Source organism: Meleagris gallopavo, chromosome 1 (genome assembly GCF_905368555.1).
Source record: "Meleagris gallopavo chromosome 1, MGAL_WU_HG_1.1, whole genome shotgun sequence".
Classification (NCBI taxonomy): domain Eukaryota; kingdom Metazoa; phylum Chordata; class Aves; order Galliformes; family Phasianidae; genus Meleagris; species Meleagris gallopavo.
The window spans coordinates 110,140,251-110,152,803 of NC_139404.1; the positions used below are offsets into that span (position 1 = coordinate 110,140,251).

A 12,553-nucleotide genomic window follows, 5' to 3' on the forward strand; every position below is an offset into this window, starting at 1 on the left:
TAATGGCCCAAACTGCAGTAGGAACTTGAAAAGCAGGGAAAAGTTTCTACACAGTAAAAATGCTGGTCACTTTTCTAGACCTGTATTAGATTAGGTTGAGGTAAAACAGGGAAATAGTTCAATACTGATAACTTCATAGAAAGCCGGTAACTAAGAGAATTTTATTTTAAAATACCCATTTTTTTCTTGTGGAATCAAAGAGCTTGGGTTGCTGACCTAAAGTCACACACTCAATACGTAGTATAACGAAGGTCAGACTGGAAACATTAGAAGTGGAGTTTTATTTTAATGTTCCCATCCGTTGCTCTCTAAACAGATAAAAATTCATGCACACTGAAATTTACGACTGGTCATCGTAAATCGATGTATGTGGAGTGGCAGACTAAGTTACTATAGAAATTAACTTCTTTGAGTGCTGTGAGTAGTGCCATAGCTACAAATTTCTGAGCAAAGATTTAAAAGTCCTGCAGTTTAAATGAAGGATATTACATTGCAATATAAAACTATTTTCTTTTAATCTGGTCATTTTTTAGTAAGAAAATCAAAAAAGCAGTAGACTGCCAGAGTCCATGTAGGGTGATGTTTGTTCATGAACTCTAGAAATTATCCAATTACCTATTTTGGGCATGATATTAATTCTGATTTTAAGATCCTCAGACGCATTAGGGCTATAATTTTTCAGTGATTGAAACCTCACTAACACACAAAGCAGGGATTTGTACACTATTTTAAAACATGAAGTCCAAATTCCTTCTGTTAATATTCCTTGGAGAATAACTCCAGCCATTATTATTGTGACAGTACAGGAGAGATGTGGACTGTTGAAGCACATCCAGAGAAGGGCCACAAAAATGACCCAAAGGATGGAACAGCTCTGCTACAAAGACAGGCTGAGAGAGCTGGGGCTGTTCAGCCTGGAGAAAACAAGACTCCATGGAGAACTGAGAGTGACCTTCCAGTATCTAAAAGGGGGCTATAAGAAGGAAGGGGACAGACTCTTACACAGTGGTGGTAGGACAAGGGGAAATGGTTTCAAAATAAAGAAGAGGGACTTAGATTGGACACAAGGAAGAAATTTGTTTAAAGTAAGGGTGATGGGACACTGGCACAGGTTGCCCAGAGATGTGCTGGATGTTCCCACCCTGGAAACATCCAAGGCTGGACGGGGCTCTGAGCACCCTGATGTAGCTGCAGGTGTCCCTGTTCATTGCAGGGGAGTTGGACTAGATGGCCTTTAAGGATATCTTTAAACTCAAAAGATTCTATGATTCTGTGATTTGTATGGGACTAGACTTTTACTGAAATCCCCGTATGGAGAATTCCCAGATTCCGCCCAAGTGACTAAATACAATAGGCCCAACACTAGATTTCTATTTAATTTTTAAAAACGTGGTACTAATTTTTTCAATGTAAATTCTAATGATCAATAATGTAGCCTTAACCCTTTGTATTATCCAATAATATTTCTCATCATACACATTTTAAAACATATCTTGGAACTTCAGTTGGAAATTGAAGCACAGTTCAAATTATAAGCTGCTGGCTTTTAGTCTAAAATGATTTACGATAATTAATATTGAGTTGAAGGACCCTATCCATTTATTATAGGTCTGCATAAAGTCTTCAGAAGCATACTTTCATTTTTGCTGTTTGAATTTTACAGTGCATAGAAGACATGAGCTTGCAGAATAATATCATATGTCTCCAGTGTTGGCTGGTTTTTTTTGCTTCATTTTCAACTATCACTTATGCCTTTGCCCTTCTGTTTCTTCTTTTGCTTGTTGCAAACAATGTAATAGTGTACATGCACCAATTTTCACCTACTTCTCTTAATACTAGTAATACAGTAATACAGTAATAATATGGCAGCATCTTTTATAAACTCTCCTTTGTAGATATATGTAAGAGCACAGTTTGAATATGATCCAGCAAAGGATGACCTTATTCCTTGCAAAGAAGCTGGCATCAGATTCCGAGTTGGTGATATTATCCAAATAATTAGCAAAGACGATCACAACTGGTGGCAGGGTAAACTGGAGAACTCCAAAAACGGTACTGCAGGTCTTATTCCTTCTCCTGAACTTCAAGAATGGTATGACTTATGTTTTCTATTAAAAAGAATTTAGTTTTGCTTGTATTTTTGTCCTTCATGCTTGTCATTGTTACACAGCTAATTTTGGTGTAATCTTTCCTTTAAAAAAAAAGTCTATACTGCCTCTGTTCCTGTGATGTTGACTTTTTTTTTTCCTCACATCTGCATAACACTAAGAGTTGCATGTAATATCATATGTTTACACCTGTTTTATAAACATTACTTTTGCTTTCTCATACACTTTAGGAAACTAGAACTGAAGACTAAATACAAATCATTTATATAAGCCGGTCAGATCTGTTTCCCCTTCAGGTTCTAAACACTTCTCACTGGTACTGCTTAAGTGCAAGTGATGCTGGAATAAGGTGGTAGCTAACTGTCAGGAATTAAAGGAGTTTGACGTTTTTTCCCTCTTTCCCTTTTTCATGTGAAAACCAAATAGTAGAAAGAAACCACAGTGCAGAAACTTAAGAACAGATTAAATGAACAGCAATGGCATCCATTTCCACAAAACCAGTGCAGAGCATTTAAACAACCCCTTGCAGAACCTATTTAGCAAATGTTTTAAATTTATCAGCTCAAGCTCTGGCAAGTAAGTCCTGGAGCATGAATGTTAGGACCATAACTCAGGGAAATTTATTGGTGTGGAAAATCTACCTCAAAATGTTTCACACAAGATCTGCTGCATAAAGAATTAGTGTGCTCTAAAGGGTTTAACAGCACCTGTACCACCTCTGTTGTCTAAGGGAAATTTTACCACAATAAAAACAGAGGCAGGTAGCCATTTCGTTGCATCTCTTGCAAGCCCTAACATATGGAAGAGGCTGGTATACACTGGAATAGAAATATATGCAGTACTTCATCCTGAAAGTCAACCTCAAGACATTTCCTCAACACATTTGCGTTGACCTTTAGAACACAGCAGCCCCTCTAGACTTTGCTCTTCCAGTCTGGTCTACTGCACTAGTCTACAGTCATTTTAGTAGCTACCGTTCCTCTCATGCTCCAGTGTTATGTGAGCTTTTATGATCAACCATTAAGAATATTATTTATATCAAAATATATCAGTATATAAGTGCATTTAAGTCATTAAAAAAAAGTTTGGGAAAGTCTTACTGTTCTCCTGTGCTATTAAACAGCCTTATTTTTCTAATTCATCATGCACAACATTTTTGAAATACAGTTATTACAACTTTTTTTTTTTTTTTCTACTCCATATGCCAGGCGGGTTGCTTGTATTGCCATGGAGAAGACCAAACAGGAACAACAGGCCAGCTGTACATGGTTTGGAAAGAAAAAAAAGCAGTACAAAGATAAATATTTGGCAAAGCACAATGCAGGTAGGAAAAAAAAAAAAAAAAGCAAGTATATTTATAAAGAGGTTAAAATCTTTACAATCTAAACCTTGCCATTAGGTGTTCAGCTGGCACTATTAACCTAATCAGTGACTCGCAAAAATGGAAATTAAATTTTAATTATGCCAACAACACTCTGCTTGTACTTTGTTGTTTAAACTATATAGCTGAGGCAGTTAGAAGCATGCTGAAGCAGTTAGAAGCGTGCTACAAGAAAACAAATGCATCATCATATATCCTACAGTGATTTTACAGTTGTTTTTTTGTTGTTGTTGTTTTTATGTTTAAACAAGTACTAGAAACCAACAGCATGTGAATTTTACAATCAGATACACTACTGTGTACTACAGAACACTTCACTAGCATTCTTGTTTGTGTGTGTTTGTTAAAGATTATGTATGTTAGTTATAGATTATGTATGTGAAAACATCATGAAAGGACATTTTTCTTGAACTCTTATAGCTGTAAGCGTAAGAGTCATTGTGTAGTCAGGCTGTTATTTTACAGCTAACAAATCTGACAAGCTGGAAGTCTTGCAGTGATTTCTGCCTGAATCCTGATTTTTGAATTTCTGTCTAGACTGCTGAAAAATTGAGTTGTGAAAGAGATAGAAATTTATATTTTCGCTTTTTTCTTCATCTGTACAATCTGTGTGTAGAATCAGAGCTCATAGTATTTCTGTACTACGGAACTTACATTAAGAGTTACTTGAAATATAATCTATGAAAGTCAAAGATCAATAATTATCATATATACTCTTAATTCACAGTCACATTTAAGATATCCACAGTCAAATATAAAAGTACCTGTTATTATGAAACCTGTTTTGCATTGTCTCTAAATATTTAATTAATGAGGGAAGTAGAGATTGAAAGCTTAACTGGTTTACTTTTTTTTGCTGGCTTCCCATCGCGGTTGTTTTAATATTTCTGCTTCACTGAGTAACACTAAACCATGTTTTACTAATGATGAGCTTATTAGAAACTATTGCGGATGAACTGGATTTTATCACTTATACTCTTTGACAATGCTCACTTTAAATTCTTACCACTTGCTCCCATCATACATTTCCACAGCATGCTACTCTCTTCAGTTGCGCCAGTATAACTTTGCATGATCATGCTGTTATCTGGACTAGCTGAAGAACAACTTAACAAAAAACACTTTTTCTTTAGAACAGACAAGTTTCATAGTACAGTTCACAAATGCAACTATGTAGTTAATAATGTCAATGTGACTACACATGGCGTGCTGCAAAGGGATATGTCCGAGGTAGGAGCAGACAATACATTGAGCTAATTTTGTTCCTGAAGACTTGGTATCAATTAAATCCTCATCAAAGGAGGGTAATATATAGTCATCACTATTTTGATGGGGGGGGGGCATTTTGGAGAAGGTTGACAAACATTTGATTGCATGATTTGATGGCCTTAGTGCTTGCCCATGGTAGTGCTTTTGGAAACTTTTCAGAGTTTGGCAAAAATTAGAAACATAAACATTTGAAGAGGTCATAATTATTTAAAAACATTCTTGCCCTTCCCCCTGAGAAGTCAAAAAGTTAATCAAACTGGGATTAATATTTCAATTAGCAACTTTTATTGGTCGTTGTATCCTTCAGGTACTAAAATTGATGCTGGTAACATTCCAGGTATTTAAGAAGTATGTAGATATTAAGAGGATCGCTGAAACGATGTGATGCTTTTGTGAATTTATTAGGTTTAACGAACTTAGTACTGAATTTACCTTCTCTAAAACATCACATATGGTATTGTTAGTAAGAAATATTGCAACATTACTTTTTGCAGATTTTATGTGTGTGTGTTTCAGAATTAAAAACGTATCTTCAGAAAGTATATTCTCCTTCATAAGAAAAATAAGTCATCCAGTTTTTCTTTCCTCCATACTTGATAATAGAACAGCATGTCCTTCAAGAGATATCTTCTTGATCATACCTCTTATCATTGTAAAATCTGTTTGGAACCAAAAAAAAATCATTTTAAAATTCATTAGCATTTCTATAAATGCTCCAGAGAGTATCTCTAGGGATATACTGCAGTGATATTTACATTTTTTAAAAATTTTTCTGAAATGATATTGCAGGACTTCATAAAAGAACACTCTTCAGAACATACTAGAACTATGCGTCATATTATGCATAATGTAGAAAATTGCCAAGCTTTTATAAAATATGTTTATCATTTCTTAATGTGATTTATTTGCCTCGTGTTTAGACTACTGCATGGTAAAGTTTATTTTGTGCATATACTTTTTATTTTACTAATATATTACAAGCCATATCTCAATGACCCCTGTACATTTTTCATGCTGTCTTACTCCCAATGGCCTCTGTGCATGTAAGTAACCTGTCAAGTGACAATGCCTCTTTATTTGCTTCTTACTGTTTCCTTTCAAGAACTCCTTTTTTTTATTAGCTAGTAACACAGGAGCATTAAAAGTTCAGTCTTTAAGTGTATCCCGTATTCCTCGTATCTTGTGTATATTTTAAAAATATTCATTTTCTTTTGTGCTTGAAAACCCTACAATCATTAGGTAACTCCATGTAGACTGAGACGTATCTTCTTCATGCTACTAATTTTGTGATGAAGGCATTAATATGTACCATTTCTGTTGTTTGCTCTTGTTGTCTGTATCTAACATAACATGGTTTTGTTCAAGAAGAAAATAAAGGATTGACTTTTCTAATGGGAGAAGACACCTTTCCCAGTAGATAGTTAGAAGGGTAGTACTAGAATGGTTAGAACAATAAAACTGTTTAGCATGTTGTAGATCTTTATGTCTTTCTGATAGGAAATAAATTTAGTTAATTTAGACAGTGCAAAGTTGCAGAAATGAAGCATTCCATATTTGTAGTTTGTGGAAAGGAAGAAAAATATAACTAACTTCTTGCTTGTTTTATCTTGTAATATTTGGGGAAAGGTTGAAAGAGGTTTTTCTTCATCATGAAGTGCAAAATGCTTCAAAGGAACTTAGGAAGTTTTCAAACGCGTATCTTTTCAAGTCCTTAAAGAGTCAAGTATGTCAATTGACTAATTTGTGGTTTGACTACATTGAAGTAATTGTAATTTCTGGAGTAGAAACAGTGCCATTGAATTTAACATCTGCCCTATAAAAAGAAATATATTAAGTAAACACTTTGTTGCTTTGACTTTAGTACAAAACATGTGCTTTCTGGTAGACTACAGTCAGAATGTCTCCAGACCATTGAAGTTGGTGACAACTGGAGAAAGCAAAAACAGTCTCCTTCCCCTGCCTACTTACCATAGGGGTTTTGGACCATGAGGAGCAAGAGAAAAATGATGAATATATCCAGATTTTTGCTTGGACAGGTTGTAGTTCAAGTGAATACACCGCCTTGGGACTTGGAAAAACTCGAAACTGTCATACTTAAGATGCAATCTCTCCCTTCTATTTACAGTGCATTCAAGTACAGAACTGTAAACTCTTGCAAGTTACTCTGTTCCTAACTGCTGATTCCTTTAATCTTTAAAAATACAGTCAACTGCCTCCTGGCTTTTTGTTTTTTCTTTTAATCAAAATTCTGCAAAAACAACCACAGATCTTGTTGGACAGAGTAAGAAGTTGTTTTTATGAACAAAACTTGATTTGTCAATCATTACATATCTTGGCAATTCACAATAGATTGATAGGCATGATGGAATTAATTCACTGCAGTTGAAATAATACTTTTACTTATACTGAAATAATACTTTTACAATTTTTCCCTAAATATGGTGGAGGTTCTTTTATGTAATGTCATCACTTTTTGTTCTATCAAGAGTTTTAAAAGCATGTCAGTTTAACTAGCACGTGTATTGAAAGAGAACTCTAATTACAATTAATGTGGTAGTTGTTTTGAAGAAGAAATATCACAAAGAATTAATCCTCAAAAATCATGACTACTCAAAGATCTTGTTAAACATGAATATGAAAGTATTCCTATCTTCAGTGTAAATAGATGTTCTCATACTGTATTCGTGTTGGTCACTGTCTACAGATTTTCTTTAGTATTGCTACTTCTTAGGAATGCAAATGTGAATAGCATGCCATTTTAGCTGATTTTTGTGGTCTGCTGAATACTGCATGAAAGGACATGCAAATTTTCCTGAGCATTTCAGTAGCTGTGTTATTGCTTTTTAACAGTTTTCTTAATGGACACTTTTCTTAAAATTTCATAATGAAATGGTTTTATTTTCCATAACATATTGCTTTGTATTGTGAATCTAACACTTGCTAAAATGACAATTTGTAGCACAATTAATTATCATCCTTTATATGCCTTTTTTTCTTATCCCTCTGGGGGTTTCTTTTGTGTTTTAGTGTTTGATCAATTAGATCTCGTCACATATGAAGAAGTAGTAAAACTGCCAGCATTCAAAAGGAAAACACTAGTCTTACTAGGTAATTTTGAGTTATTATTCTGAATATAACAGCATATTTTTTAACCCCTTGTGGTGGAAAACTAATAAATGATTTTTTTTGTGTTGTGGATTAGGTGCACATGGTGTTGGAAGACGACACATAAAAAACACACTCATCACAAAACATCCGGACAGATTTGCTTACCCCATTCCTCGTAAGTACCAATGTTCAGTGCAGTGCAAAATTGTATGTAGCATCCTTGACAGCAGTCCCATTGTAGTACTACACATCTCCAGTTTTACTGAGATGAATCTTTTGTTAAGGAAGAGTGAATTGTGAAAGGGCTGGGAACATCTCTTGCTTTGTTTTTTCAGAGAAGAGTGTAGTAACACTGTTTCTATACTAAATGTTTCTCAGTATTCACAAAATTTATTAAGAAGGAAGACAAAAACATTGTTCATTTTCCTGTGTTAATTTAACATGTACAGTTGAGTTAAGAATGAAACAGCCATGAGGCTAAAATCTATAATTCCCATGAGAAGAAAAATCAACTAGATTTAGAGGAAAACTTTCAGGTGTACCTTATCTAAGTGTCTTAAATTAATTTTCACAGCCTATTATTGAGTACTGTTATTATATTTAAAATAACTCTCAAATTCCCAGAGATGACAATAAGAAAAAGAAAGCAGTTAACTTCACGGATCACTTACTGGGTTGTTACCAAGAGCACAGGGGCATTTTTCCTTCACAGCAGTCTCAGTCAGTCCCATGGCAGGAACTGTATATTCTACTACATTATTTGTTGGAGATGCAGCCTTTTCCCTTAAGCCTAGCATTCTAAAACATGCACATCCAACAGCTAAATCTGCCCACTCTTGTTTCAGGCTGATTTCAGAAAGTATAGGAAATCAGGAAATGTGTGTTCCATTACAAAGATTTAAAGCAAAAAGTAATAAATGTTTTAAACGTACCTTTCACCCAGGCTCTCTCAAGTACTATGTGTATTGTTCTGGGGAGGCAGAAGCTGAAAAATTTACTTTGTCTTCAAATTCATTTTTAAAATGGACTCACATATGCTATGAAGGCCATACCTTGGATTGCCTGCATTAGGTTCCTGCCCTGTGGAAGCATTTAAGTTGTTTCACTGATTATATAAGAAAACTGAAGAGACTAGCTCCAAATCAGCCTACAGTCCAGGTGCTTAAGCATCATTCTAATGTTTTGATAACTGTTCTAGACATCATTTAACCTTCAGCCCCGCTTCAGAAGAGCAGTGGTCTGCGTTAGCTCCTGTGTCATACCTGATGAGACTGCATGGATGCATCAGGTTTAAGGCACATTTAGGATATTTAACGTAGTACTTTATGCTCGTATTCAGGAACCTAAATTAATCCCTTATATTAGCTATCTGAAATAAATCATGTAAAATACATCACATACTTTAATTATGATGGGGACCTCACCTGTGTTTCAACTGATTGTGGGTAATTGAATTCATTCTCTTCAGCTCTCAGGGACAGATTCTTACTGCATTTTCTTCACTGTTTTGAAAAACTGTGGTAAGAGTAGGTAACTCCTGAGGTGGGCTGTATGTTGTATGTAGTATTTAGCAGCAAGCATTATGGAAAAACTATCTAGCTACTGAAAACTTGATCTTAAAGGTCAGAAAGTCATGTCACACTGGTGGTTTAAAGATTAGTAGGCTATATGTCACTTACTTATATAGGTTTGAAGAAGCAGTATATTTGAAAAGTAAGTCATTGTTAGCTAGCTTTTATCTGTCTTGACCACAAATAGTTAGGCCTTCATGCGCTTTTTATACTTTCAGACTCTGAAGGAAACCACATAAGAATACAAGTGTTAAAAAAAAAAAAAAAAGTTTTAACAAATGTAGACAATTAAAGAGGAAAGTTCTAGTAAACCTATGACAGCAGTGAGTAGAATAGTGATATTAAAGGTTTTATGTAGTCCATTGTTCTTGAATTCCTTAAAATAAAAACTGATCTATAATACTAATTTTCAACTTCAGAAAAAACTACCAGTACTGCTAGCAAAATACATTGCTAAGTAATCCTCAGAATAGTAATAGACATATTTAAAAGTGGAAAATGAGTTCAATCTTTTTAATACTTGAAAATTATGGTGATTGGATCATATGAGATTAGATTGCGAAGAAATGTGGTGTTTCATATGTAGTATTACCAACATAAACATGAGTGGAAATCTGAAAGTAAATCAGTTTGTCAGAGAATATTGGAAGTAGAGATAAGTGAATGTAACTGTGCCTGTGGGGAAAAGAGAAGCAGGTGGCCTACAGAATCACAGAATGGTTGAGGTCCATATATGTGGAGGTCATGTGTTCCAACCCCTGCTCCAGCAGGGACACCCAGAGCAGAGTGCCCAGGCCCACATCCAGATAGATCTCCAAGGAAGAGCATTCACAGACTTTCTGGGCAAGCCGTGCCAGTGCTCCATTACCTACACAATAATTGATTCCCAGTGTCCAGATTGAGCCTCCTGCGTTCCAGTTTGTTCCTTTTGTCCTGGCACTGGGCCAGTGGAAGAAAAAATGGCGGTGTGTTCTTTACACCTTCCCTTTGATATTTGTAGAGAGAAACCTCTGAGCCTTCTCTCTCATTCCAGCTCTCTAAGCCTTGAGATCTGCAGTGACCTTTTACTGAACTCCTTCCATGTCCATGCCTCTCTTGTCCTGGAGAAGCCCAGGGCTGAACTCAGCACTCATGTGGCCCCACCAATGCTCAGTTATAGGAGAGGGTTCACCTCCTTGTACTTGCTGTCAATATTTTGCCTAATGCAACCCAGGATACTGTTAGACTTTTTAGCAGCAGAAGCACATCCATGGTTCGTGTTCAACTTTTTCCAGCTTGTTGAGATCGCTCTGACTGGCAGCATGACTGACTGTCCTATCACCCGCTCCTCCTAATTTTGTATGATCTCTCACTTGGTGAAGGTGCACTCTGCCCCATCATCCAGACCATTAATGAAACAGGATTGGACCTAGTATTGCTTCTGGAGTAAAAAGGGGCCCTACAGCCTAGGGGATTTTAAGGGAATGGTTTAGAAACTAAGAGCAGTGAGATCAGGCCTATTAACCAAAGATGGAGAACAAACTGTAGAAGAATAGTCTTGAAAGCAACTAATAGAATCTTACCATCTTCTCCGAATAGAGGTTAATTATAACCTTCTGTTCTTCATTTTTTTTTTCTCTTTTCCACATCCCTTAGTCACCTGCTTTCCTCAACACATCCCTTAGCCTTCCACTTTTCCTACACCTTGTTAGTCTGACTCCCTTCAGCTCACACTTCATTGTTCTTCATTGTTCTACATATGAGTTAGCAGGCTATATCATTCAGTGAATAAATATTGATAAACCAATCGATATGCCACGTGTAAGCCTACTACTGCTTTTGTGTTAAAAATATGTTTTATTTTCAGACACAACCCGACCTCCAAAGAAAGATGAAGAAAATGGAAAAAATTACTACTTTGTATCACATGACCAAATGATGCAGGATATATCAAACAATGAATATTTGGAATATGGCAGCCATGAGGATGCAATGTATGGGACAAAACTGGAAACAATACGGAAGATCCATGAGCAGGGACTAATTGCAATACTTGATGTAGAACCTCAGGTAACTTATTATAAGTAGATGAAAATGGGACTTACCACAAATCCTTCCGTATTATTTTATTGAGATGTATTTATTTTCATCAGTGATTGTATACTAGATAAGACTAGATATGACCAGATCAGTGTCATTATTTTAAAAACTCCTTTCTGTGTTACAGTATTAGACTTTTCAAAAGAGAGAAGGACAGAAAATCAGGCTCTCAAGAAACAAAAATTTGTTCATTCATTATATAAAATCTTCAATGAAAAATTCTGGTATATTTCCTTTGTAGCATCTGTGTAATTGTGACTTTGTTAAGTGGAACTACATGAATATGGACAAAAGTGATGTTTATATTATACATGCTCGTCAAAGGAAATAGGATAAAAGAAATTAAAACTGTGACCAGTGCTAACTATTTATTTTTGCTTGCTACTTTCTTCTTTGATTCAAAAATTAATTTAAGAACAAAAACAACTGAATTATTTAGCATAGTTCATATAGTGTGCTGATGTAGTACCATTCTGAAAAATAAAATCCTGCATTGAACAGTTTTTGGAGAAAACATTTATCGCTAGCTTAAATGGAGCAGCTGTTAAAAGTGATATCTCTTGATAAACCTTTCCAACTTGGATTGTTCAGAAGCAGTACATACCTCAGAAGCCATTTTAATCTTGATTAGAATGAATTTACATTTGGTGACACCCTAACTAATTCACATTTGATAACAGCTGCTTTTCCCGCACTTCTGCCAGCAAAGGACAAGCCTCTTTCTTTACCAGCTTCCTCATGCATCTGTCTCAGCTCCTTTATGCCAACATGTCCATTGATAATAGATTAATAATAATTGATAATAGATAATAGATTAATAATAATAATTAATAACTGGCAATCTTAACACCACTTGCCTGTTTTCCTTTGTTATTCCTAGTTATGTGAGTTTCCAAGACATTCATATGTGGGGTTCATCTCTTTTGTTTTGAGGAGCTTGATGGACATACTGAAAGTAATGGCTCCTATTTATTTCCATGGACAATCCAACAGATACAAAGAGCACAATAACACTATTTGATGGAGCAAATTCTCAA

The 12,553-nt window shown here is 35.4% G+C and overlaps 1 protein-coding gene across 6 annotated transcripts in view; it reads left to right on the plus strand.

The window, feature by feature from the left end:
* Window positions 1–12,553, plus strand: part of CASK (calcium/calmodulin dependent serine protein kinase) — a 194,663-nt gene that overhangs the window by 174,322 nt on the left and 7,788 nt on the right. For 5 of the 6 annotated variants that reach the window (XM_085209583.1, XM_085209591.1, XM_085209599.1 and 2 more), the window contains 5 exons: window positions 1,896–2,092; window positions 3,317–3,432; window positions 7,786–7,866; window positions 7,961–8,041; window positions 11,284–11,486. In XM_085209583.1, coding sequence (XP_085065709.1) covers window positions 1,896–2,092; window positions 3,317–3,432; window positions 7,786–7,866; window positions 7,961–8,041; window positions 11,284–11,486 — 678 coding nt within the window. The remainder of the gene's footprint in view (window positions 1–1,895; window positions 2,093–3,316; window positions 3,433–7,785; window positions 7,867–7,960; window positions 8,042–11,283; window positions 11,487–12,553) is intronic. The other variant, XM_085209606.1, reaches the window with a different exon arrangement.